Here is a 27423-nt window from a genome sequence, read left to right on the forward strand (position 1 = left end):
CCACCATCTCTACAAACAAAAAACCGATAGGTCAGGTACCCTGGGACGAGCGGGCGACTCATAACACGCTACTAGCCATACCCCGGGTGGCAGGGCTCAATCCTGCTTTGACCAACCACTCCTCGATCATCGCTCCGATTGCCCGAGAGGAGGATAGGATGCCCCTCAATCGATTCATGTCCGCTATTTCTCCAATAGAAAGAAATGGGGGGGGGGTATTGTCGACGGTTCGGGGGATCCATCCAGTACTAAAGCCCCACCCCCGACTGCAACTGACGAAAAAGAAGCGGCTCTTCCAACCTTTATTGTTGGAAGGAGCGCCGCTGATCTTAAACCCACTACGGGAGGTCAAGTAATACCCGCCTTGACCCCTACACAAACGAAAGCAAGCCAGAAAGAGGGTCCTGGTCAGCTTGATCTCGGCTCCCCAACACTCCCTAAGAAATGCCACTAGATAACGCCAAGAGTTTGGCACCATTTGGGATGGCGATATGTCTCACTTATAGTGACACTCTTCAATAACAGGATGCAACGGGAACCGCAACCCTGCCTTGAGGGCCCCCGCGGTCAACCCGAACCTGTCGGGGCACGAATCATATGGCTGCTGGCCAGGCCAAGAGGCGGAAACGATATAGCACTCCAGGATGCGATAGCGATCCCAAAGTGCCCTCAAAAGGTCCTCGGTCACCACCAAGTCCACATCATGCCACGACTTGAGACTTTCAAGCGCGATAAAGCTCCCCACGGCCTCCAAGCGAGTGCCACTGGAGGACACACTGATAGCTTCAGCCCGCAGGGCCTCAAAAGAAGAAAATGAAGAAGGCGAAGGAGAAGATGGAAAAGAAGAAGACGAAAGCGAAGATGGAGACATTCCGACCTCGGATTTGGAAGGAAGAAACCAGGACGCAGGGCGAAGGATCGAGCAAAAGTAGCAACTGCTCCAGGAGAAGCTTATAAAGAGCAGACTACTCTGCTGCCTAGAAGACGATTGGGTTCCCCAAGGAGAGAGATGGACGCAGTATTTAAAACACATCATGACTCCTCGGATACGCCAGATTCACCGCCCTCGAGAATCCCGCCAAAGATGCCTCGTCGCCCAAAATCTCCTGTCAGAAATCATCCAAAGCGAGAAGCTTCCCCCAGACCCCACACCTTGTCCGGCCTGGCCGCCATGTGGCACCCCAACTGTGGGAAAAATATGGCACGATGCCCAATGAAGCGCTCAGCCCACAAGTCCAATCTTTGCCCGAGTCACTTCAGATCCGACTTGCAACTCGCCGACACTAAATCTGAGCCCGAGTTCTGTCGCTCAACCCACAAGTCTAATCCTTGCTCGAGTCGCTCTAGATCAACCCCGACTTGTGACTCACCGGCACCAAACCTAAGGCCAAGCTCAATCGCTCGGCCCACAGGTCCGATCTTTGCCCAAGTCGCTCCATATCGACCCCGATTTGTGACTCGCCGGCACCAAATATGAGTCTGAGTTCTGTCGATCGGCCCATAGGTCCAATCCTTGCCCGAGTCGCTCTAGATCGACCCCGACTTGTGACTCGCCGACACCAAACATGAGCCCAAGTTCTGTCGCTTGGCCCATAGGTCCGATCTTTGCCCGAGTCGCTCCAGATCGACCCCGACTTGTGACTCACCAGCACCAAACCTGAGCCCAAGTTCTGTCGCTTGGCCCATAGGTCCAATCCTTACCCAAGTCGCTCCAGATCAACCCCGACTTGCGACTCGCCGGCACCAAACCTGAGCTTGAGTTCTGTCGCTCGGCCCACAGGTCCAATCTTTGCCCGAGTCACTCCAGATATACCCCGACTTGCAACTCGCCAGCACCAAATCTAAGCCTGAGTTCTGTTGCTCGGCCCACAAGTCCAATCCTTGCGCGAGTTACTCTAGATCGTCCCCGACTTGTGACTCGCCGGCACCAAATCTGAGTCCGAGTTATGTCGCTCGGCCTACAGGTCCAATCCTCGCCTGAGTCACTCCAGATCGACCCCGACTTGCGACTCGCCAACACCAAACCTGAGCCCGAGTTCTGTCGCTCAGCCCACAGGTCTGATCTTTGCCCGAGTCGCTCTAGATCGACCCCGACTTACGACTCGTCGGCACCAAACTTGAGCCTAAGTCCTGTCGCTCAGCCCACAGGTCCAATCCTTGCCCGAGTCACTCCAGATCGACCCTGACTTGTGACTCACCGACACCAAATCTGAGCCCGAGTTCTGTGGCTCGGCCCACAAGTCCAATCCTTGCCCGAGTCGCTCTAGACCAACCCTGACTTGCGACTCACTGGAACCAAACCTGAGCCCGAGTTTTGTCGCTCGGCCCACAGGTCCGATCTTTGCCCGAGTCGCTCCAGATCGACCTTGACTTGCGACTCGCTAGCACCAAATCTGAGCCCGAGTTCTGTCGCTCAGCCCACAAGTCCAATCCTTGCCTGAGTCGCTCCAAATTGACCCTGACTTGTGACTCACCGGCACCAAATCTGAGCCTGAGTTCTGTCGCTCAGCCCACAGGTCCGATCTTTGCCCGAGTTGCTCCAGATCGATCCTGACTTACGACTCGCCAGCACCAAACCTGAGCTCGAGTACTGTCGCTCAACCCACAGGTCCAATCCTTACCCAAGTCAATCTAAATCAATCTTGACTTGCGACTCGCTAGCACCAAACCTAAGCCTGAGTTCTATCACTCGGCCCACAGGTCCGATCTTTGCCCGAGTCACTCCAGATCGTCCTCGACTTGTGACTCGTTAGCACCAAATCTGAGCCCAAGTTCTATCACTTGGCCCACAAGTCTAATCCTTACCCGAGTCACTCCAGATCAACCCTGACTTACGACTCGCCGGCACCAAACCTGAGCCCGAGTTTTGTTGCTCGGCCCAGAGGTCCGATCTTTGCTCGAGTCGCTTTAGATCGACCCTGACTTGTGACTTGCCGACACCAAACCTAAGCCCGAGTTCTGTCACTCGACCCACAGGTCTGATCTTTGCCCGAGTCGCTCTAGATCGACCTTGACTTGTGACTCGCCGGCACCAAACCTGAGCCCGAGTTCTATCACTCGGCCCACAGGTCCAATCCTTGCCCGAGTCGCTCCAGATCGACCCCAACTTGCGACTCGCCGGCACCAAACCTGAGCCCGAGTTCTGTCGCTCGGCCCACAGGTCTGATCTTTGCCCGAGTCCCTCCAGATCAACCCCGACTTGCGACTTGCCGGCACCAAACCTGAGTCCAAGTTCTGTCGCTTGGCCCGCAGGTCCAATCCTTGCCCGAGTTGCTCCAGATCGATCCTAACTTGCGACTCGTCGTCACCAAACCTAAGCCCAAGTCCTGTCGCTCGGCCCACAGGCCCAATCCAATCCTCATCCGGACAAGCCCAAAAATCGATTATCTGACCTACGACAGCCCGATTTCGACTTGTCTGGCCCGGCCACCCGATCAGCAGTTTCGGTCCTTCCTTAGGGCATGTCATGACCGCTCCATGACGAGCCAATCCAGGTTCCACCCACAAGCGACCGACACAATCATAGCATCCCGATCCAAGCGTACCTTTCAGCTCTTTTAGGACCCCGCAGCATGCCTCGACGGGGAGGGGAGAAGTGATAGGGCACATTTCGCCCAGGGGACACGTTACAACCGACACCACACGCCATGTCAAAATCCATACCCCAAGGCATTGCTCGACACGACTTGTTCCGGTAATTCCAGGACGGCATCGCCCCACACGCCAAGCCAGAATCTATACCGGGGCCATGTTGAGTCCATCACGCCAGCCTGCGTACGGTCGACCCCTTATGACAGTATAAAGACCTCGAGCCGCCCTCGCGCCAAGGGGGGGGGGGGGGGGGGGGGGGGGCGAGGGCAAGAGAAAAAAAAGACAAAGCTACCACTAACTTGCGCGTCGGAGGGGCCAAAGTCGGGGATCGCATGACGAAAGCCATTTTTGTAGGTATCCCGTGCCACGCATGCATCCCCGCCTCCGAGGTCTCTGATCGACGTCCCCGCGGTGCACCATTGAGCTACCCCGAATTGGAGAACGTCGATCAAAGCCCCGTCACGAGGACCCGGTCGACCCCGACAACTAGCTCAGTTGACAGGAGGCTCCCGACATCGACCCGTGGATCGGACCGTGCTGACTCAACAGCCACGACACATCTGTTCACCAACACTAAGCATAATGACTCGTTGAGTAAAAAAAAAGCATCGATTATGCATGAGATTTTTTCTAAAAAAAATAATGAATCGATTATAAGGAATACGGTATAGATATTAGAGTTACTCATAAATAAAATATTAAAATATTATAAATAAAATAATAAGATATTTATAAGGTACAAAAGATTATATATTCATATACAAAATATCATATCAACTTAAAATTATAAGATTTTTATATGCTAATTCTCTAAATTATCTGGACAATAGAAATTTCACTTTATGATTTATATGTATTGAATGGATAATTTTTAAGAATAGTACAACATAATTATGAAATTTTATCTAAAAATTTGGTTGGTCAAATTCAATTGCTAAATCGCTGAAAATACTTTCTGACAAATTATAATAATCTTCTCTGATAAGAACTATAACAGTTCGTTATAACATAAAGTAATTGATAGTTTATGATAATAATAATAATAACACCCCCCAGGATCAAATGTTATCATGACCAAGCAATGAAACTGAGATGAGAACATCCAAGACACCGTTCAACAACCTTTAGGTGCGATAAGAATACCATAGCAGTAAGAGGGTCATACCAGGCTGAGACACGAGGGTTGGAAGCAGGACTCCTTTGCACACCTACTGCGCGATGAGAACTCAACAGGAACTCGTTTGAGAAAATCGAAACCCCAGGAGACGGTTGCGATCTGTAAACGATGAGGAATAGGAGAACAAAGGGTAGAACAAGAAGCGGAAGCCCCACAAATATAAGAAGAAGAGGAAGACGGTGGTGGGTCTTATACGGCGTGCAGCACTGCTTTAGATGGTTGCCTATCCATAATTGACTCACTCAGTCGTTCGTCTACTTCTCGTCTATGCCGTTGAGCAAACGTCGAGCTTGCTTTAGAGAGACGTGAATGAGGAACACAAAGTAGGTGCTGATGTAGTATTGGTAAGAATAATGACAGTTGAACTTCTTGTGAAGTTTTGCTTGTGTAATTCCCCTTCGATCTCTACGTAGGAAATTAAGGCTAGAGCTGACCTCGTGATCGCCATTAACGTTGACCTGAAGAGCGGAGGCCACACGGGTAGCTCGAGGCGACAGTAATTTTACAGTAATTGTCAGAGTCCTCACACCATTTTCCATCATTTTCAAAAATATTATTAAATTTTAAGAAATCTGGTGTGACGAGTTGAACTGACCTCATCTGATCTGCTTTTGAAAGCCTGTTTTATCCATATATGATGAGAGAGATGTACTTCTCCGACAAATAAATACAAGAATAATATGAAATATGGAAAAAAAAAATTATCTAGATGAGTATAATTCGTATAGATAACTGAGTAGATCAGACCTGAATTCATATGATATCCCTGTCAGAATTTATCACGATCCACATGTCAGGGCTGAATCGGACAGAGAATACATGTAGCACACAGTTCAGTTCAGCTGCAATCATCAATTCCGGATCCTACTCATGATCATGATCGACAAATATGAGCGAGTTCCTTAGGTTGCGCTGAAAGAAATCGACCGAAAACGTACAGTGACGGATGGGCATAATAGATTAGTCCGATGCAAAGAATACACTGTTTCCACTATATAACAGAACACCATATGACTGATGGTCATTACAGATGTATATCCCAGACGGTAAAAACCTTAAATGTCTATGACACCAAACTCGGTATCATGGCGCACTCGTTACACTTCAGATGAAGCCATAGTCCAACAATTCCCACCTGAATGAGGGGCACACAAAGAACACTTGCGGTGGAGTCTTAAATAGCAGTCCGACACAGACACAGACAGCCGCGATACCCACCAGGGACAGCATTACTGGTCTATACAGCATAGTCCTTGCCACGGAGTTTGGGTAAACCAGCTGTTGGCTGCACCTGCTGCAGTAGGGTTGCGGTTTTGTGCTCAACCAGATCCTGCTTATCTCAGAAACACTTGGTTTACTGGATTTTAGTGCATCTACTAGCTTATCGGAGGCATCTCCGGAGACGTTGAGGACCACTTGACTCGGGCTGCTTTGCTTATCGATTTTATTCTGAACCAATCTTACGTATGAATCATGGCCCTGAGCAAGGGCATAGCCTTCAGGAGTGAATCCAGTACTGTCTTGTGAGCTCTTCCATGCCCTAATTCCCAGCTGGCATGCAGAGACCAAAACAGGCTGAGTGAAACATTCCCGCATAAAAACAGCAGCGGAGACTAATTGAGACAAGAGTAAGCATTAACTGGACTAGGGAAAAAAAAGGAAGAACTACAGTCAGTTCATACATAAGAGTTGTAAGAGTTAAAGAACCAAAAATGTAGGTGTGGAGTAACCAATCTTTGCAGAGCATTTGAACCTAAGATGTATGAGATGAAACTGTAGCCACATTAAGGAAAAAAGTTGTAGGTTTGACAAGTTACCAGCACTTTGCAACACCATTGCAGATCATTTTCTATGTGATTTGGCCTAGTAGCATGCTGGTAAAATGAGATTCAGTGACAAAAATGGTGTGAGAAATTAGTTAGTAGTGACACTGAGCTTATGGCAACTATTTTAATGATTACGTTTTGACTATGAAAATAAAATGTTTTGATCACAAAAAAAAGAGTGACCATAGTATGATTAGTAGATTCTTGCCAAACTGGATTACAAAATTGCTTGGACCTGAATAAAAGGATATGGAGCAAAATTCCTAAAATACATAAACAGCCGACAGTAGGGATGCTTCATCACCTAAATATGTTGGTGGCTTCTACCACAAAAAGTATTGGTCAAAGTGTGCAACTCACACATGTTAATCAGAAATATGCAATAATGTCACATCAAGCAAGATGAAGACATAAGTATCTGAAATAAATTTTCAATCAGATGATTCTTGTTACTACCATCAACTATATAAATGATGATGCAAGTATCAGATATTGGAGTACCTGTCCAGGATCATCGGTAAGGGCATCCAATATGTTCTCAGCATCATCAGTGGAAGCTGCAATATGCAGTGGAGTGATGCCTGAGGGGCCAAGCATGTCAGGTCTAAACAAGAATCGATCTGGATCCGTATCCTTTGAAGTTCTGTTGGGTACATATCTCAAAAGAAGCTCAACCAAGGCCTTGGATTTCATTTGTACAGCACTGTGAAGCAAATTTTCAGCCAAGGCAAGCTCCATGGGTGATTGCCTGCCTGCATCTACAGTTCCACTAAATAAAATATCAAGAAGTTTTTTCACAACTGCAGACCACTCCCTACTCATAGCGAATGACATAAGCCACCTGAACCGTGTCAGGGTAAAGATACTTGGTGAAAATTTAGATTCTCGAGAAATAGATATCATATGATTCCTCCGGAGAAGCCACCCAAATTCATTTATAAAGTCCAGAGCTTGATTTCTGGCAATTTCTGCATTTGTTCTTTCATGAAGTTGGTCATCACATGAAGCTACATCTATCGCATTCTCCAGCATACGGATCTCAGAGCATACATCTTCCTCCGCGATTATGAAGGGGAGGAACCCATTACTAAGGCCACAGTCTTCAAACTATTAATCAAAACCAAGAATTCCATAATCAACAAAAGAGCAAAGTTAGACAAAGAAATAAACCAAAGATAATATCCAGATGACTATAACATGATGGAACCTCGATAAATCCTCTCCCCATGACATCAGGTAGCAAACAAGAAAAGCTAAGGCATTGAGACAACTCTTGCCCACCACTGCTATTTGCCGCTTCAACTAAACTTTGTGATGTCTCCTGGACCAAGTATTTCCCATCAAACGAACATAGTAACCTGAAAAAAAAATCACAAATATGATTAACACAATTATAAGAAGTCTTGAAACTTGAAAGTATATGTTCTTTGCGTAGCCAGTCGAAAAACTTGCAACAATAAGATCAAATCATAGCAAGAAGCTGAAAACAAAAAAGGAAAAGAAGACGAATACCTAGATGTCGGTTGAGAAAGATTAAAGCCCTTCACAGTAAACTTGACCTTTGTAGAATGAGAAACAGCAATAGGTGTGACAGACAAAATCTTACAGTGGTTGGGATGTTTGATATGTAAAGGTACGTCTAGCACAACCTGGCCTGCAGACGCATTAGGAAGAATGACAAGGAGCTATTTCATAGGTCATTGTAAAACCAAGTGGTAAAACAATGGACTATTGAAAGATGCATCTTCTAAGAAGCCCAACATACCATCATAAATAAAAGCCGCATGATCTTGTACCATAGCAAAAATCCATCCTGTCGTCCAGAGATCATCAGAGGAGTTATGCAAAAGCCTATTTAGGTTGGAGCTTAAATCATCGTAGAGCTGTGAACATAGGTAGATCAGATCAATAGAAAGAATGAATCAAGAGTTACCTGTGAACCACCAAATTGTTAGGTCACGGAAATTTACCTGTACCCAAGCAGACTCAGCTTGGCAAAGGTATATTGTCAGAATTATACAGCCTGGCCTAATGTAGCTCTCTATATCTGTTGGACTATTGGATAACCAGTCAAGAATCTGTAGTTCAGCATTAAACAACAAATTAGGTGGGAAAAGAATGGAGGTTCTATCCTTAAAAAGAATTATAAACATAAATAGGAAGTTACCTGTGTTCTCAAAATGAGAGGAAGATCGGTAGGGTCTTTGCCGAAGAGTTTGAAAATGATCCTATCAGTTCGACACTGATATAATAAAAGATCAAAAATATGTCAGTACCAAACAAAACATAGGTTGAAACTTTTTGAGGATTGCATATTAAAATAATGAAGCATATCATTAAGATTTATCAACTTTAACAACTCCCACTAAAAGGTTTAATTTTAAATTTAAGCAAAGCTAGATTTTGTCGACACATTTTTCACAAGAAGGAGGGCATGCATAACTTCTCTTGCAGAAATTATAATTGAGAGGAATATCAAGAAATTTTTCATAAGAAAATACTAAGCGGTAAATTTTCATAAGAACCTGGATTCAAAGACAATATGACCAAGATCATCATATTCATTGACAATTTACACCGACAAATTGACAAACTGAATCCAATATATGATTTTGCTTGCACTGCAAAGGGTTATAAAACGTTATCTAAAATATAAAACATATTAGATCACACCTAACGGTAAATTTGAGTCACAAACCCAACAAAAAAAATTCTCTTTGAGTCTATCAAACTTAGATCATCAAATACCGGAATCATTGATTTTCCCCAAATTATGATTTTCCTATATTATAACGGTGGGCGTATCCCAGTAAATGTTGATATGTCGCTAAATTATAATGTCACACACGTATATTGATGATAACTTTTGTTACTGTCTCTTATTCTTATTTTGATTAACTTGTCTTGTTAATTGTCTGTGTAACAAATCAATGTATAACAAGAGTAAAGTAAATTATGTGGACATATGTTAAAATTTTATTAAAAGAAACCAAGCGTGCTATGTGGAATTAAACTACTTGTATTATAAGCTATAGAAAGTTTAAAGCTACCACATGCAAATATTGTTTTATAAATCATTGTTTGGATATTTACATTTAGATGATTTTAATTTATTAAACTTAAATGATGATGTTTATTTGTTCACAGAATCTATAAAATTTAAGTACAAATAATATAAAACTCATATTAATTGAATATTATATATATATATATATATATTAAAATATACACATGTCCTCGTCATGTACATGTCCTATTCTTTTTAAAAATGACGTATTGCCGTGTCCGTGTCTCGTGTCCGCGCTTCTTATCTAGACTGACTTCCCAAAACAGCAAGCAAAAACTTTAGTTTTTCCCCTAATATTAGAACTTCGTTGGGCTCACAAAAGCATTGCTTGATTGTAAATCCAACTTTACATAAACTAGTAAACAATATCATTGTGTAATTACTGAGGTAAAACCAGTGTAAATGCAAAGCAAACAAAATGATATACCCGAGCATCTTCATGGGAACTAGACTGTGATTGGTTGGATGTTGAATCTGAATTGCCAATACTCTGAGGTGGACTTGAGTGATGAGAATCCTGCAGTAAACATGAAGGGCAATTAGGAGAACTCATCTCAGTACGCAAGGGAGTTGCTGGCTTCTCTCTTCCTTCTTCATAATCTTGTGTCTCGCTATAGGTATTGTTCAAATCAAAGTCCTTAATTCTGACTCCATCAATGACTGGTTCTGGAACAGCATCAAATTTTATTAGCATCGATGGGTAAGAAAGCAGAATGTGAAGAATGAACTTCAGGCACAGCCTCACCTGCAGAAACTATCATTCCATTTGAGGGTATGTCAATTGTACTATGATCAGTTTGCCTACCACAAGTACCGGGGTTGCAATTTATTTTATCTGTCAAACATAAGGGACCGCCAGATACTTGCTCGGGAACACCATTTGGAACAGACGTAATAACAGCTTCTGAGGATGTTCCAGCAGCCGTTACAAACTTTTGTGGATCCTGAGATGCCTGTAGGAGTTGAGAAAGGTTACTGGGATCAAAGGACTTAGCAAGGCTGGCAAGGTTCCTTAGAAAATGAGTCAAGAGCTCCTGGTCTTGTGGTGGCTCAGAGGTATCAGCTGCAAAATTACAACTCAAAAATTCAATGGAAAAATGGAAGTATGCAGCAATTGTGTTTCTACATAACACAGCAGACAAAGAACCTATGTTCTAAAAAGCAGCTGCACTATGTGTGCAGTTACTGAATATTGCATAATCAACATGTAGTCGATCTGACCAAAACATTCAAAACCATATTCAATTAAGTACACAAAGAAAAAAAATGCAGTCAAGTCTAAAATTTTAAAAAGTATGTTCTACAGCCAAATCAAAAATGTGCAGTGACACTTATACTCGAACCTGTTATTGGAATAATCTATGAGAAACAATAGAATGTCTAGGTAATGAATGATCATGTTGTCATGTGGATGCCATGCATCACAGTACTAAAAAAATAGTTACAGCTAAATAGTATTAATAAGGTGGAAGTATAACCCATGTCTGCAGCCAGCCAAAATTTCATGGTTATGCGGACCACATAATATGCAAGAAATATATTTCATTTTCCTACAGAATAAACCATGCATTGAGGCTGCAATAGCCTTATAGGCATATCAAGGTTTTAAGATATTAGTATTGATAACTGTACTAGAATTGTCGGACCAATATCTACCGACTGGCACAATTTAGTATAATTCATTATAAATATAAAAGATACTAAAAATTGTTTCATACGTTAGTATCGAGCAATGTGATTGGTATACCAGTATTTGAAACCATGCATATATGCAGCTGCATATAGGACAGCATAAATCACATTTTAGGACACAGAGAACAACACAATACCCAAGGCACATGGACATTGATCAGAAACACTAAAAAGCCTTACCATCCTCCCTTTTGTGCCACATTAACACTCGCTTGCACTCTGCAGTTCAATAGGCATGCAGTCATCAAATCTCAAGGCAGACTAAGTAGCCAAACATCTATAGAATCCTTGTGTAAGGGACCAGACAAGGTTCCCCATTAAACAGATCAAAGCAAAACTCACTAGTTCTCACTGAATTTTCAAAAAAGTCGAAGGAGTGACAAATACTCAAAACCAAGGTTCGCTGTACCACAGCATACCACTCGGTGCAAGCAGCACATACCGGTCCAACAGGGGACTGGTACGGGCAGTACATCAGTACACCCCCATGTACAGTATGTCAGTACAACTCGGTTTTACTGTACCGATAATTGATCAGTACACTGTTATGGACCGGTAAAGCAAACCATGCTTCAAACTACATCTATAGTTATCATAAACTTCTATATATTACTCTCTCCTTTAGTAACCACTGGACCGACTAAAACATGCTCTTGATGAATTTCTGCCCTATGTGAGAAAATCATCCACTATTATAAAGTAAGATAATTCTCCCCCTAAAATCAGTCCTTTTTTTTTTCATTTGTTCTTTACAAAGGAACATAGGACGAATGCTTACACATGTCAATATTGTCGGTCAGTACTCCACATATTCAACTTAGGTAGTATCAATGGAGAACATGAGAAATCATGGGGCATATGTGGTACATGATGTGATGCACAAATGACATAGTTTCAGTAGGTCATCAGCGCACAACAAAGGGTCCCTGTTCTATTCTGTGTTGGTGGGTGGAAGGAACAGTACATAAAAACCTTAATTCTATGGCGAAACATTGATATAGCAAACTTCAAAAACAAGGTCTAGTTATGTGATAAACTAATCAATTACCTGACATGTCTTCCTAGGACCATATAAATAGCATTCCCATTAGAAAGATTTTGTTTACTAAAGATACTGATTTTACCTTATTGATAGTCCTGTTCACCAAAAAGAGTACAGATAATGCTAACCAAAGGATCATAAAGGATATCACAAAAATAATACATGCCCTAAAAAAGGTTTAACTCAAGAAAGTCAAATAAGAAAATTGCAAGTTAAGCAATTAACTAGAGATTAAAGAACCAAGTAGAATAACAGGCGATTGCAACAATTACATTGCAAATTGGATAGGACCCTGAGTAAACTCATCAATAAGTAACCGCTAGCCTGTTCATTAATAGAAGAATTCCCATTCACAATGACATCAGGATGTGTTTTCCTCCTCCGTCTGTTGTGACCAGCCAAGCGTCGTCGACAACTTCTTTTCCCTTCATCAAACTCTTCAAGAAGATGAAATCTGGATATGTAATTATCAAGAGCTTAAAACAAAGGATGTGGAATATATAAAGTGAAAAGGTAAAATTTCTTTTTGCATGATATTCTAGAAGAACAAAACATATCCAAAATTGACCCGAAAAGTTTCACAAGCCAAACTTGAGATCAACTGCTATCCAGATCAAATACAAACTCCTTAGCATCACAAAATATGATGACAACATTCCCTAATCTTTTTGTTCAGTTAAACTGAGGTTTCAAATTATCAGCATAAGTGGTTACCCAACAATAAGTTTAAGTTGTGATATGGACTGTATATCATTTGATTATGATTGTTTAGCCAATAAGTTCAAGTTGTACTAATGCTGTTAAGATGGATATAAAAGAGTGAATTAGGATCTAAAGTCTTATATCACCAAAAACAACTTGGTTCACTTCCAAGGGACTCTGCCAACCTGATATCCCCTTGACGTGCAATAGATGAAGAAGTAAAAGTAGCAGAAAAAGAAACAGAAACTTGACTTGGAACTGCAGCAATAGCAGTAAGTTCAAACTAAAGTTTAGCAATCAGAAGTATAATATTAAGACCAAACTCAGTGACAAGAAAAAAGACAAAAACGTTGTGAAGCGGGCCTAAATGGTTATTTTCATGCCATTATAGTATGAAACTCCCATTATATATTTTATGTCTGTTCTTTTCCCTTTTTTCCCATGATGTGGTGCTATTGCGGTGTCAAAGTAACATTTGTAATGTTAATAATCAGACCAACATTTAGATAGGACCAAGCGAAGTCAGTCACTTGACTTCTATTGCAAATTTGTTCTGCCTTATTCTCATCAAAACTTCTACAGTGACTTATAGCATCAGCTCTTGAATCAACAAGCTTGCACCAGAAATTTAATCATTAATGTCTTCATCTAGTTTAAGAACGACTTAACAAAAGAATTACAAGAAGACTCTGGGCAATCTGTTATGTGCAAATATAATAGAAAATGGAATGCAGTCTAAGCATTTCCATGGAAAAGCAGATCATACATAATGGGTTCCAACTGAGTGAATGAGCTGAACTAACCTACTACATTGCTGGCAGAAGCGCTGGATAGCATTTCTGACAACTGCTGAGCTGGCCTTCGCATGCATCTCACAGACCTTGTGTCGCCTATGGTAGTCCTTTGAATCACTGAGGTCAGCACCACAGCCTTCGACCTGGCAAGTTGGATGACTTGAACTGCCACCTTGTGGTTTGCTCTTATTTCCATTTGCAAGGTCAGCCTCCATGACTGGAAAAGCATGGCCCCCAAGCTTTAAACTAAGAGATCCACTTCCGCCATAAGATTCATCCTCTTCCACTACTATAATCCTCCTCCGCTTCTCTGCTTCACCTTTTCCATTCTCGACTATGCCTAAATCAAACCCTCCAGAAGAAGAAGATGAACAATTTGACAGCAATCGTTTTGCTGCATCTTGGAGCAGATGTTTGTTTCGACAGTCTGCAGGAATTTCATTCAATTGGCTCGCAACAAAGAGCTCACCATCCCACCTCCAGTCATTCAAGTCCCACTCGAAATTCTTCTTCCCAATTCCATTCAGATTAGACGTCCCAGCAGCAAAAAACTGATGGCTCTCACTCCCAACCCTGGCCTCCATCAAGGCAAAAGCTTAAAAGCGATTTAAAAGACTGAAATTTGAAGATAAGTTCTAGAGTTACTGCTAGTGTATTCCACGACACTCGGACCCCAGGAACGGAGAACAGAGTGGCCAATGATATTACTAAATTGCCTCACAGCTAACCCAGAAATCTAGAAAAATGACACCCACACACCCGCGGATCCAAACAAGCGAAACCCACATACCAGTCACAAAAGCCCCAAGCAAAGGAACTCGAAGATTACCCAAATGAACAGTAACTTTCAACGGAGAAACCCTGGTTCATTGATTCCGAGAAACAAATCTCACCGAGCTTATAACCACAATAGCTCCGGACCAGTCGGCAAGAAGCCTCAACAACTCCAATCACTACTGAAGCTAACCCTGCACCAGTGCCGCGTGTGGGAATTCAGATGCAGCGAGAAGTACCAAAATTAGACATATCTCTGGAACAGCAGCACCAGAAAACCCACTAAATTCCACAATATGTGCTAGGTATATATCCGCTTCCACTCCGAAGCTCGCCAATTTTGAAGAAAGGAGAGAGAAAAATCGAGACAACTGGAGCGATATATTAGGGCTAATTTCGAGAAAGAGAACCTTCCAATCGGAGCAATCATAGGTCGATCCCAGGAACCCCCTTCATCTGGATCGAGGTGCCGCCAAATCGGCCGATCGAAAGAGAAAACGAGTCCCAAAACGCCGCCGACGAACGACTCCAACAAGATCAACGCGCACGGCGAAGAAGAAGAAGGGGAAAAGGGGAAAAAGGTCCAAGAAGAGTCTTCGCACTCGGTTCCGCTCTTTCCCTACCCAACTCGCACCCTACCGTGAAGCGTGGGACCCACTTTTTTTTAGGCAGTATGAAACAGGTGGTCGAAATATGAGTGACAGCTAGATGGTCCTTCTTTTATGACGTCATATTTTCTTTTGTTTATTTCGTTTCACTGGTCTCTCATCTACCACCCCAGTTCACCGAGCGCCCTCTCTGTCGACCTCACCGTCTCGCGGGCCCCACCTGTCTACACTGTGGTGCGGTTGTGGTGTGTGCGTGTGTTCGTGTCGAGACGTCACTTTAGGCAAGTGGGAGACGGCATCTCGCGCCACCACCAAGGTGCGGGCCACGCGCTGCACGTTGTTTCATGCGCATCGTACGCGCAGGATTTTTACAGCTGGCGCAACTCTCACCGTCCGATACTGGATTCGATGATATCTCGTCCGTACGTGGGTGTTGAGTAGAAAGTGGGAAGCTTCCTCTGTCCCGGGTTGGCGGCGATGCTACAAGAGGTCCGGTCGCATCTGGACCGTGCGTTGGTCCGATCCTCTGATTGCACGAAGCGTAAAGCGAGGGTAATACAAAGACGTTAATTAGAGCCGTGGGATATTAAGATATATTGATATGGTCACATCATGCGACGCACCTAATCAGCAGTTTGATGATGCATATCGATATCCCTTCCTCTTAATTTGAGGGTCTGAATTTTCACTATATCACCTTAGTAATCCATTTCCATCGCGATGTGATACATATAATATATTAATATAATATAATTATTTTAATAATAGCATCAAAATTTTGAAAATAACAAAATAATATAATACTGTACTGAAACTATTCCTGTATTGTTATCTAATCACTGGAATATATTCTTAAAGACGAAAATAATGTTGTTATATGAGACATATTTAATCCTAAATTACAATTATGAAGGAACATATAAAATCACTTTGCTAAAGGTAGGAAAGACTTTGATAAACCCATAAAATATGTATGTTATATGAATTTCACGTTCTAAAGTCATACGTGGTTAAGTTTCCAAGGATTGAAAGCAAAATTAGATTTTACTGAAGCTTAAGTTGTTAGAAAAGGATCCAATATATAGTAAATTTTGATATCATGAAATGTGATGACTCCAAATTGAAGAACATCAGCTCATTTCTTCTCCATGGGTTTTAGAATGTCTTGACTCATATCTGATTCCATTTGGAGTGAAACATATGAGAACTGATGTTTTCAGAAGCAAGGTATTAGCATACAACTAAGTTATTCATCCAAGTTCATATAAATTTGACATGACTTCCACCCCAATTTTTGTTGTGAATCTTCATCACAAATGTAGTTGCATGCAAGTCATTACCTTCCAATATCTGCTACTAAATCCTGACCAAGCTTCCATGGTATATTTAAACTATTCTAATCCTCCTAGATCATGCATAAATCTATAATTTTCACAAATCAATTTACAAATTGAAGTTCCACTGTTGGCACATAAACTAATATGCAGGTCCAGCATAAATCCTAATTCAGAATACAATATCCAACCTCACATTGGACAGTTAGCAAGAAGAGACCTGGGTGTGGATCCAGTAACTAGTCAAGATCAGAGATCTTTTGGATCCATGTCAGATAAGAATTGTATAAAATACAACCCCATAACATGCACATTGTGTACCATGCAAAATGTATCAGCATACCAAACTTTACATAAACCAAATGTAGAGTATACTTACCACTGCAAAACCAGACCTGCACAACATTTGGCCAAAGAGAGCTACACCACAAAAGCACTGAACTTTCAGATGAAATTGCTTCGAATTGCACATTCATTGAATAGAGAGGGTATCATCAGTATTGGGAACATAGCGAGTTCATCAAGATTGTTCATTATTTTGCATTGAGAAAACCTTTCAGGAAATTATGTACTTTTTCTTGGCCTGAAAAGAGTTCTAGTACATCTGAAACTTTTCCTTGGTCTTCTCGAATACTTGTTCAGCGATGATGGCTCCATTGCCGTCGGCCCTTTTGATCTCCAGATGAGCCTTCTGATAGAACCCAGTACCTCTTAGAGCATCGGCAATGAAGTCATCAAATCCAATGGCTATGGCGGCCTCCGCCTTTGCTCCATACACCAGCCTCTGCATTCATCAGTGAAGCAAAACCAGATGAGTAAAATCTCGTAGGATCAAGAGGTCAGAAGAAACAAAAAGATATGATCGCAACCTTGAGTCGGGAAAGATGAATCGCTCCAAAGCACATTGGACAAGGCTCACAGGAGGCATATATCTCACAATCAGAAAGTTCAATTTTCCCCAGCTTTTTGCAAGCCTGAAATGACAAAAAGATAATATGACACAAAGTGATCCATGTAAAACTAGCTTCTTTTGAAGTTTGTTCCTGATACAGTCATGGTTCAAACCTAGATTATAAGGCAAGATTGCTTCCTGTGTGTCTCAATGAGTTACCATTAACTTTTTTTTAACATAATTTTACCCTTCATTCAATAATTTACATGATATGTGTCTAAGATGCTTACATTAAAACCTGAACTATTTAACCTCTAATATGTAGACCATCAACTACATAATGTGTCTTAGATGCTTCCATTAAAATCTGAACTACTTAGCCTCTAATATGTACACCATCAACTACTTTAAAATACAAGTTCTGAAGTATCGAAATGGGAATTTTTCATATATCAAGCAACCGAAGGAAACTCTTCAAAGGACATGGAGAACTCAAAAATGAAGAGTTCAGAACAAGATAGGCTTTATTCCTCGAAACGTCTTGGGTTCTCTATCCAAAAGCCTAAGCATATTTGTCTGTAGCAACACTCTCCATGACATTACGTTAAGTTCTCGCTTCTCTCTTGAACTTGAAAGTGAAGAGGGTAATCTCATTTCCTCAATTGAACTTTAGCCGCCTGGTCTCCTCCCTAGAGACGTTGTACGAGTTCATCAGCACCTCCTCCAGCAAGCCTTCGGCATGCCACGGAGAGCCGACACCTTCCCCACGAAGTGGCTGACAATGGGTCTTAATGGAGTGCGATTCAAAGCTTTCATGCACCTGAATTGTTATCGTAACATATGTGGTCGCCACGGTCAATGTGTTCTGTACCAATATGAGCGCAGGTGTGGGAGGGAATTACAAGGTGGAGGAAAAGATGAGCTCCTTCCTAATGGTTTTTGGCTGGTCATAAGGATTCACACTTGGTACGATGGAGACAATAGCAGTTGAGACCCTAACTGCTGGTCACGAGGATTCGCACTTGGTAAGATTGAGAGTTCAAGGTGGTCTGCATGTAACATAAAATGTAGACTTTTGTAATGGGAATGGACATGTGAGCATGGCTGCTTGTTATTCCTCCCCTGCTATGGGTTGGCTCAAGCCTGAAACATCCTGTCACCACTGTAAACAGTCTCTTCTCCCTCTCCCATATCTTTCTTCCTAAAGATTTGATCGGGCCAAATATGCTCAACATCATTACCATCTTTTTGTTCTAAATTCAAAACTAGTCAATTAGGTTGAGCTGATCTGTGCTGGTGTACTTTCTAATGTCAGGGCATGTATCACCTACAATGGTGTAGTTGAGTAGAACTGATGCAAGTATTTCGGACATGCTTTAACTTAAAAAGCAACGTCTGAGTAGAACTGATGCAAGCAACTAGTATCTTAAAGCATCCGTCTTATGTCAACAACACCATTGTAGGTGATACATGCTCTGATGTCAGAAAGTACACCATCACATATTAGCTCAACCTAATCGACTAGTATTGAATTTGGAACAGACACAGTAATGATGTTGAGAGTATCATGGGTAACATAACAAAGATTTTTATAGAAGGTAAAAGGAGAAAGAAAATGAAGGTCACATAAATGGAATATATTCCCAGGTTATCTAATAATTTGATCTTTGGCATGTTGGACCTTGTTGGCAAGCTTTACAAAGGTCAAAATTTGGACCTTGACCATAGAAAGATCGATTAATTTAGATTAAATGTTTTATAAAGTTACAGTCTATACTTCTGAAATGGGACCATTTAGGTGCTCTCTGGACTATCAGATTCTGACAACGAAGTATAAGAAAAACACTCAGACTAGATCAGTTGTAGTTGAATGTATTACTGCATTTTGCTGATTCAAGGATCATGTGAAGATAGATTATACAAGAATATGAACGACTAATGTACCTACCTCCCTTATTGCAGCCACCTCAGCATGAGCAGTAGGATCTGTGTTCTTCAGCACCATGTTATGACAACTAACAACTATCTCATCATTATGAACGACAACTGCACCAAATGGGCCTCCATCACCACATTCAACTCCATGGTATGCTTCTTCCACAGCTTTTGACAAAAATTTATGATCTCTATCTTGAACAGCTGCTTAAAATAATACGAATGTTAAAAGAGACAAAAAATTGGAAAGGGAATAAAATAATTCTCAGATCAATAAAGAAAAAGAAAAGGAAAAGAAAAGAAAGATCATCCAACTAAGCATATCTTTCACTTCATACTAGGTACCGTACAACCAAAAGAGGGGATTGTAAACAATTATTGCAAAAAAGTGGCACAATTACCTTCATGATGGCCAGCAAATGCAGAAGCCACAGAGATGGTCCCATCTTTTGACTCCACCACTGAGACCAAAATGCAAATGGCAATAAATAATAATAATAATAACAACAATAAGTGAGAATTCAATTTAATTACATCCTCAACGATTATCCAAATATGAAATATTTGTACAAAAGAATGATTGTGGAAGGGGCAGATAAAATTTCTAGCAATAAAGGCTTATCATCTGAAGATTATAAGCTTTTCTCTGTAAACACCAAAACATTAGAAATGATCCGGTTCCATGCTTTCCAGACAAAGTCATTGTTACCCAAGATTGTGCAAAGATAATGAATAAAAATCTAATAAAAGATAAAAAATTCCATGCCCTACTTTATATTTAACAGAGGAATGACAAGCATGTTGATAAGGTATAAAAGAAATTTGCTAACTACAGCATGCTATTCTCAAAATGAAGATAAAAAAAATAGAGTACGTTACATATCCTTGCAATTGAAAAAGAACATATTTGCCATAACAAATTTTAATAACATATATATAACTCTCCAAATATTATATTCTTCCCCGATGCCAATGTTCATTAGCATTCATCCAGAAAAAACAGGTTAACCACCTTCAATCGTGATTAACATTACTTGTTCGAGTTAAACAAACATATAACAATATAAATTACCTAACAATATAAATTACCTAAAATATACCAACTATTTTTGGCATCATGATGATTTTTTTAAGGGTATAAATGCAAATTGCAGTTTCAACAAACAGCAAAGTTATTGTAGCTAAACGAGATGTAATTACGATAACGTATATGCAAATTTTAGGTTTTTAAGATGTATACTCATATAAACATATATACACATATATGCTAAACTAAAATTCAACGCGATAAATGCGAAAACCACTTGTTTCGAAGGGATAAATGTGGAATTTTACCAAAAAAAATTAACATCAAGTTTAGCAAGAGAAAGCAAAGGTGAACAGGTTGCAGAGTTTCTGCCGGATAAAAATTTGACGCATCAAAAACAACTCTAATTCCGGATAAAAATAAACATCCAACATATTTAACATAAAATAAAAAGCTCTAATTCTAGACACATATATCCCTTCAATTTCCTACAAAAGCACCCACCAAAAACAATAATTACGGATTCAATTTCCCCAAAAATTCACAGTTGAAACCACGAACCCAGTAATTCAAGAACCATACTGATTTCTTATGAAGAAGATAATGAAACCAGCTAGATCAAATCATAGTGGTGTGAAGAAAGTAAAATTCTCCGGCGGCAGACAAAATGAAAACACAAACCAAGATTCCCAAAAAAAAAACAGCGAAAAATCTGTCATACAGCCAAATCAACGACAAAAAAGGGCGTCAGGTCGAAACCACACGCGGAAAATCTTGCTTTTTCCCATCAAAAGGCAGCAACTTTATGCGAAGATCCCGTGGCAGGATTCAGAAGACGGCAACTCGCAACAGATTGTGAAGCGATACGAGCAAAGCCAACAGCAGAGACAACGAAGATTGCGATCCTACCTTGCGCCTCTTCCATGGGGACCGGAATCGATCGACGGGCCTCCCCTCGTCAAATCTTCTAAAGACGAAGAGGAAACGTTGAGCTTGTGAGCCTGTATATAGAGAGAAGGCGAGAGATTGATGGATTGGCCAAAAAGGACTAAATGAAGAATCTACGAACCTACCAATGTATATCTACTCGTGATAGTCGTGGAGTCGAGGGCGAGGAAGAAAGCAGGGGAGACGACGGGAGGTAGAAAGCTGAGGACAGGCTTGACGAGGGCCAACGACCGCCCCCGCCCACCGTGGCCGTGCCCTTTTTGTATTGTCTTTCTTGTCTTGGTGGTTCTTTTCGTTTCTTTTGGGGATACGGATTGAATCAAAATAGGTGGCCATCATTTTATATTATTATTATTATTATTATTTCATATCATGTTGGATAAATTCATCAAAAATCAAGCACGTTTTATTTATTTAATTTCTAAAGTATTTTTATTTTTATTTTAAATATAAAATTAGTTAAATCTATATAACTTCATCTCCTTCGTCAAAGTCGATAACAATAATAATGAGAGTAATCTAATTTTTCAGAAAATAAGAGAGATTCAACTATAAAAAATTAATTATATTTATTTTATATTAAATAAGTTCTTAAAAAACTAATTTTTTTCATTTTTTTAAATAAAAAAGCATATTTATTTTTTCCACCCTAATTCAAAACAAAACGTTACGTGGGAAATTCAAGACAAAGAATGGTGAAGATCTACTCCGAATTGTAGGTGGCCAATAACAGTGCATCCCTGTTATCATCCCTGTTATCATTGCGTTCGATGAACATCCACTTTGACATCATATTATATATATATATATATATATATATATATATCAAGGTCTGTCGTATCGTATCGTATCGAAATTTTCGACCCGGGCTCGGTATCGATACGATACGATACGGTATATCGTATCATTGGTCTGTCGAACCGGTACGTACCGAGCACTGTAACAATGTTACCGAGCACTGTAACCTAGGTGTACCAAGCACTGTAACAATATTACAGTGCTCGGTACGATACAAGACGGTCCACGTATCATTGGTCTGTCGGACCGGTACGTACCACCCGTACCGGGCGGTATGGTCCGATACGACAGACCTTGATTATATATATATATAGTTTTTCTAGAAACAATACGTGGGTGCGACCGTTGTGGCTGTTCTGTTTATGACTCCACCCATGGCATTCTAGAGAGAAGAGGATGACGGTGATCTCCACCACCGTCACCGCATTTGGGAGAACAGAATAGATATAGAGAGAGAGAGAGAGAGAGAAAAAAAAGGAGCTTTGGTGATGCACACTGGAGAGACGAGAAACTGCCACGTGTGGCACTCGTTAACACGTGACGGTTTTGGTGCATGGAGATTTGACGTTGCAAAGGAGATGACGTGCGTGGGAAGCGATTCTCAATTTGAACCCAACGTGGAGGAAGAAGAATGGGAACGGAGAGGGATTCCACTTTGACGTCCGACTGTTGGGAATCGATTGGTCTACTATTATCAATCTTAATCTTAATTTAAATATATAATTAATAATTTAATAAATCAATTAATTCATTAAATCTAAATTATGATATTAAAGTCAACCTGTTTTTAGAATACGACAAGAAAACTCTGAATGTGAAAGACATGTCTATAGATAGAATACTTTTCAAGAAATAGACTAATTATCATTTTCCATGAGGAATGAAATGTGGAATAGTAAAAGCATTGACTTCCTCGTGTCGATTGGCTTCGACTGCGGACAACGTAGCTTTCCAAGGAGATGAATGAGGGAGGGGAGCAGTTCCATGTCTTCCTCGACCATCCAAGAATCTCCCCACCATGGCAAGTCAAAAGAGATACATAGGTGAGGCGTATCAGCTGCCTCCTCGGTCTTCGCCATGCCATGCATGCTTTTGATGATAACGATATGGATGTGCGTCTCGAATGATCACATTGTTAGAGTAGGATGAGTTGATGTGGATGTGGACTTTGTCGTACTTCCTCGTATCCTTGGCGTGATGGAATGGATAGAATAATAAAAGATTGAGAGGACGAGAGAAATGGACATGAAAATATTAATCGTAGAGGAAAGATTGGGTTTATAATTCGATTTTGATCTTCCATCCAACGGGAGAGATCCAATTTTTTTATGATCCATCTGATGTGCTCCACGTTGAAGTTTCATAGCAAATCTCCTTCCAAACTTAGAGGGAGTGAGCTAAATTTACGTAGGAATTCAAAAGCTTATCCTCATCCTCCTTCGACATATGGGGGAGATCATAACATATCCTTCAAATTCATACAATATAATGTACATGTTTTTAATATGGTTGGCATAATTTGATTTGGCAGCACAGCAACATAAGATTAGTGTGAAAGGGGGACAATGGGTCTTATATAAATGATAGTCACCAAAGTATATTTAATTAAAGATAGACTTACATTAATGTTGATTGGAGTTGGTACAAGTTGGCTCTAATAAAATATCATATTATTTCTCTAAATCAAAATATATAGAATTACCGATTCATGCCGTCTGAATTATCACATTCAATAAGTGAGATCCTATCTTAAATTAATAATATTATAATTTCTCGTATCATGTTTTAATATCACCTTTTTTATTTTTATTGATAAACTTGTTCTTATTATTTCTGTCCTTTGTCTATAGAAATTTTTTATTATTATTTCCCACCGGTGATCAGTCTCTCCTTTCAACATAAATGTGGCAAAAAAATTCTTTTGATCATCAATTATTTTATCTATTAGCATCATCCATCGTTCTACCACCATGGATTAGATTCATCATTGAACCATGAAAGACTAAACTCCTTAAATTAATCCATTTCTAGTCCATTCTATATTCGATATTATGATCATATTTAGTCATATAAGATATACTATAAATATAATTAAATTTTAATATAATTAAGATTTTTTAAAAGATAATCAACTTATAATATGATAGATGACTCGGAAAGACTCTTATCCTTTATCATCGCAACCCGACTATAAGAGATCAATTTTCAATCTCTTTTGATTTCTATTACATCACTTATAAGATCATCTAAGTAAATAGATAAATAGAAGAAGAAGAGTCTAGAGTGTGATCGGATAAAAGTTTGTAGAATGACATCGAATGAGATCGAGAACCTCTTAAACTCATAGAATGAATGAGAGAGTGAGCTAAGTTCACATAAATTTCGACTTTACATAGATATCATGTCTTATGCTACCTTCCATGACCTATCTACCATCTCAATCAAAATATGCATCTATAAATTTTTGATTAATCACATAGGTCATCTTGACCCAAGTTATTTTTATATATTGACCTATGTTGACTTGGGTGGAGCAGCACGTTATTGTCTTCCCACCTCACTAGCTAAAAGTCCAATGTGAACCGTATAAAGGAGACAACATAGAGGATGTATTACACGCAATATGTTATGTTCTTTCCCATCTCTTTCGGCAAGACTTCTCTTTTTTGGGTCAATCAATCAATCGAAAATAAAATAAAATATTTTAATTCACTTCATTTACAAATTATTTTGATAGATCTGATCATAAATAATTCTTAATCAGATACATAGAAAAAACCGATAGCTATAAATTTCAAACTCTTAAAATATTTTTAGTTAAAGAACAGAAGAGAGGGACACATGTCTAAGTGTATGGTGCAAATTAACATGAATGAAGAACATATATTACACACATATTATTTATTAAGTATAAATAATAGATACATAATTTAAACAATGATGACTGTGTACATTACAAGAATAAATAGGGTTAAAGTGATTATAATTATGCCTATGGGATCAGAAACCCGACAGGGAATCTTGCTGTGATATGATGAGAAAGTTGGGAATATCTAACTTCGGCTTCAAACTTGAGAATCCTTCTCTCCGTACAATATATCAATTTATATGTCTCAAGTGGTTGTCGCTATGCATTTGACTATCAGTTTAATCTTGCTTTGTGATTATATTTCTAATATGGAAAATGTTCTCATATGTTAGAATATTTATCATATCAGCACTAAATCTTAATAAAAATATTCTCCATCTAACATGTCTAATCATACTTAGCCGTAGACAATCAGAACCATAGCCAAGAATCGAATCCATATCGTTAATCTTGAAGGCTAGGGGCTATGGTCAACGTTGCTTGATCACTTTTAATATCTTTAATTCAAAGCTAAAGGTGAAATTTTGATTTCATTCGGCTCATTTACAAAATGAAAAAAATTAGAAAAGATGGAACTCTCTAGACGCAATATAAGTATATTATTTTTTTATTTATATTTAATAATATTCTTTTACATCGATTTATTCTTTTAGAAAAGATGCACTTAAGCATTAAATATATTTTGTTAAGAGATACTAGTTTTATGTTCATCATGTGCAGATAATATTTTCTCAAGAAATTTCTTTATTCTATCGAGAAAAATCCTGTTGGAGAAAATATTCTCTCGTATTCTTTAGTCAAGGTGCACAACTTGGATACTGTTTGGTCGAGGTGCATGACTTGGGTACTATTTGGCTGAGGTGAAGATTCATAACTCAAGCACATGACTGACCGAGATTCAATTGTGTGACTCCTCGCACTTTTTTACCACCAGTGCTTTGGTAGCAACATACTAGTTAGCTTGCTGGAACATCTCGGAAATGGTCGCCGGTGGCCTATCGACTAGAAGAACCTTGAAAGCTGCAAGCCCATCAAGAATGCTTACATAACCAGAGAAGGGTGGGCATTTGGAACCCCTCAGATCTCAGTAGTGAAGTGGGCGATGAAGAGAGAGAGAGAGAGAGATTCGTCTTCCTTCTGCCTTAGCTCAAGGAGCATGATCGCTGATGGTTTAAGTCACACATTAGTTAGGAAATGAAGCTCGAGTTCCCTTACAAGCTAATCAAAAGACGAGACCGAGGACGATCTCAATTGGTTATACCACATCCAAGCCGGGCCACAGAGGGTGATAGGAAATGCCCAACACATTATGACATCGGAAGTGTTATATAGGGCCTTCTAAGCTCGAAAAGTGATGATATGCTCCACCAGATCGGAGCCACCGTCATAGGCCTCTAACGTCAGGAGGCGAATGTTGAAGGGGATAGGCTTGTCCTGAATTTCTTAAGCAAATGGGGACCCAACCAAGGTACTTTTCCTGAACTCCTCCTTGGATTTATAGAATTCCCTCTGAACATTGTCTAGACACTGATTCACCAATCGTAACTGAATCCGGAACGAGTCATCCGCTGAGTTGGACAATAGAGTGTTGGCTTCGAAGAAGGTTGAGGTAGCACATTTGGGCACGGGGACACTATGCTCTATTATTGGCCTTGGGTGTCCAGATTGCTCCCCGGTTGGGGGATGGGCATTTGGAGCCAAAGGTGGTTGGTTGATCGGGGTAACATTGTGAGGTGCTTGGATGAGTGTAGGTTAAATCATGGGCAATGGCTATGGGGGGAGAACCATCTGCTGAGCTAGCAGGGGTATAAGGGATGCGATGGTTTGCATAATCCTAGCTAATGCTTTTACCTAATGGGTAAGGTTGAGGAATGTTTTGGCGGAGATGACTAGCTACCCCGGAAGGCAAGAGCCCGGGATTGTTGAACAAATGGCAATAACGCCTTAGAGTTTGAGTCAAGGTGCTTCCATCCATATGTGGGAGAGTGGGGAGCTGCCCTCTGAGCTCAAAGGTGGAGATGGTGGCGGGTGCCTTCTCGCTAGGGTGTTTGTTGGGGTTGTTCAGTGGTGGACACTCTTGCAACATTGACCCCTTTTTCTAGCATCAAAAATATTAGAAAACCTTATATCGTGGCCAATCGATCAGCATGACTTGATCCAATCTTAAGTGCGCGGAGTAGCCAACGTGGATGCTCAAATAGAGACAATAAATGTCAGGTTATGTACATGTTTTATCTCTAGAATTGGTCTGTGGTAGAGCAAGGAGTTGCTCTTCCTCCTTCACTGAATTGTTGCTTCTTAGTCATTGAATTCCTGCATAGAGGCCGAGGTCGAGAGGAAAATTTCT

The 27423-nt window shown here is 40.5% G+C and overlaps 3 protein-coding genes across 8 annotated transcripts in view; all 3 read right to left on the reverse strand.

Moving 5' to 3' along the window:
• LOC135633656 (uncharacterized) overlaps positions 1-4898 on the reverse strand; it is a 25389-nt gene extending 20491 nt beyond the window's left edge. Inside the window, exon 1 of one of the 4 annotated variants that reach the window (XM_065143397.1) lies at positions 4757-4898. The gene's annotated coding sequence lies outside the window, so the exon portion shown is untranslated. The remainder of the gene's footprint in view (positions 1-4756) is intronic. The other 3 variants (XM_065143398.1, XM_065143399.1, XM_065143401.1) reach the window with 3 other exon arrangements.
• An 805-nt stretch (positions 4899-5703) lies between these two features.
• On the reverse strand, positions 5704-15274 carry LOC135633657 (squamosa promoter-binding-like protein 6). Its single transcript, XM_065143402.1, has 11 exons — positions 13901-15274; positions 12668-12849; positions 10407-10724; positions 10089-10327; positions 8762-8836; positions 8565-8672; positions 8360-8477; positions 8107-8248; positions 7802-7952; positions 7096-7701; positions 5704-6319 (listed from the first exon to the last, which is right to left on the reverse strand). The coding sequence occupies exons 1-11, from the start codon at positions 14473-14475 to the stop codon at positions 5873-5875; spliced, it is 2961 nt and encodes a 986-aa protein (XP_064999474.1). The 5' UTR covers positions 14476-15274; the 3' UTR covers positions 5704-5872.
• A 1775-nt stretch (positions 15275-17049) lies between these two features.
• LOC135632860 (guanosine deaminase) lies at positions 17050-21704 on the reverse strand. Of its 3 annotated transcripts, none has more exons than XM_065141694.1 (6): positions 21535-21704; positions 21371-21428; positions 19836-19895; positions 19448-19638; positions 17477-17581; positions 17050-17391 (listed from the first exon to the last, which is right to left on the reverse strand). In XM_065141694.1, the coding sequence occupies exons 2-6, from the start codon at positions 21384-21386 to the stop codon at positions 17203-17205; spliced, it is 561 nt and encodes a 186-aa protein (XP_064997766.1). In that variant the 5' UTR covers positions 21387-21428; positions 21535-21704; the 3' UTR covers positions 17050-17202. The 3 variants fall into 3 exon arrangements, with proteins under 3 accessions (XP_064997766.1, XP_064997767.1, XP_064997765.1); XM_065141695.1 differs by having other exon boundaries at positions 21531-21704; XM_065141693.1 differs by having other exon boundaries at positions 21371-21462; positions 21535-21703.
• Between the last annotated feature and the right edge of the window lie 5719 nt (positions 21705-27423).

Source organism: Musa acuminata, chromosome BXJ3-3 (genome assembly GCF_036884655.1).
Source record: "Musa acuminata AAA Group cultivar baxijiao chromosome BXJ3-3, Cavendish_Baxijiao_AAA, whole genome shotgun sequence".
NCBI classification, from domain to species: domain Eukaryota; kingdom Viridiplantae; phylum Streptophyta; class Magnoliopsida; order Zingiberales; family Musaceae; genus Musa; species Musa acuminata.

What these genes read in the sequence shown, in the direction of transcription:
- LOC135633657 (XM_065143402.1), bottom strand. Translation starts at nt 14,475, where the DNA reads ATGGAGGCCAGGGTTGGGAGTGAGAGCCATCAGTTTTTTGCTGCTGGG. An exon ending in CTCTCATTTTGAGAACACAG is followed by an intron (nt 8,673 to 8,761) that starts GTAACTTCCTAT and finishes GCTGAACTACAG; the next exon opens with ATTCTTGACTGGTTATCCAA. An exon ending in TTACCGATGATCCTGGACAG is followed by an intron (nt 6,320 to 7,095) that starts GTACTCCAATAT and finishes TCTGCATGCCAG; the next exon opens with CTGGGAATTAGGGCATGGAA.
- LOC135632860 (XM_065141694.1), bottom strand. An exon ending in ATTTGCTGGCCATCATGAAG is followed by an intron (nt 19,639 to 19,835) that starts GTAATTGTGCCA and finishes TATTTTAAGCAG; the next exon opens with CTGTTCAAGATAGAGATCAT. An exon ending in AGGTGGCTGCAATAAGGGAG is followed by an intron (nt 17,582 to 19,447) that starts GTAGGTACATTA and finishes TTGTCATTTCAG; the next exon opens with GCTTGCAAAAAGCTGGGGAA.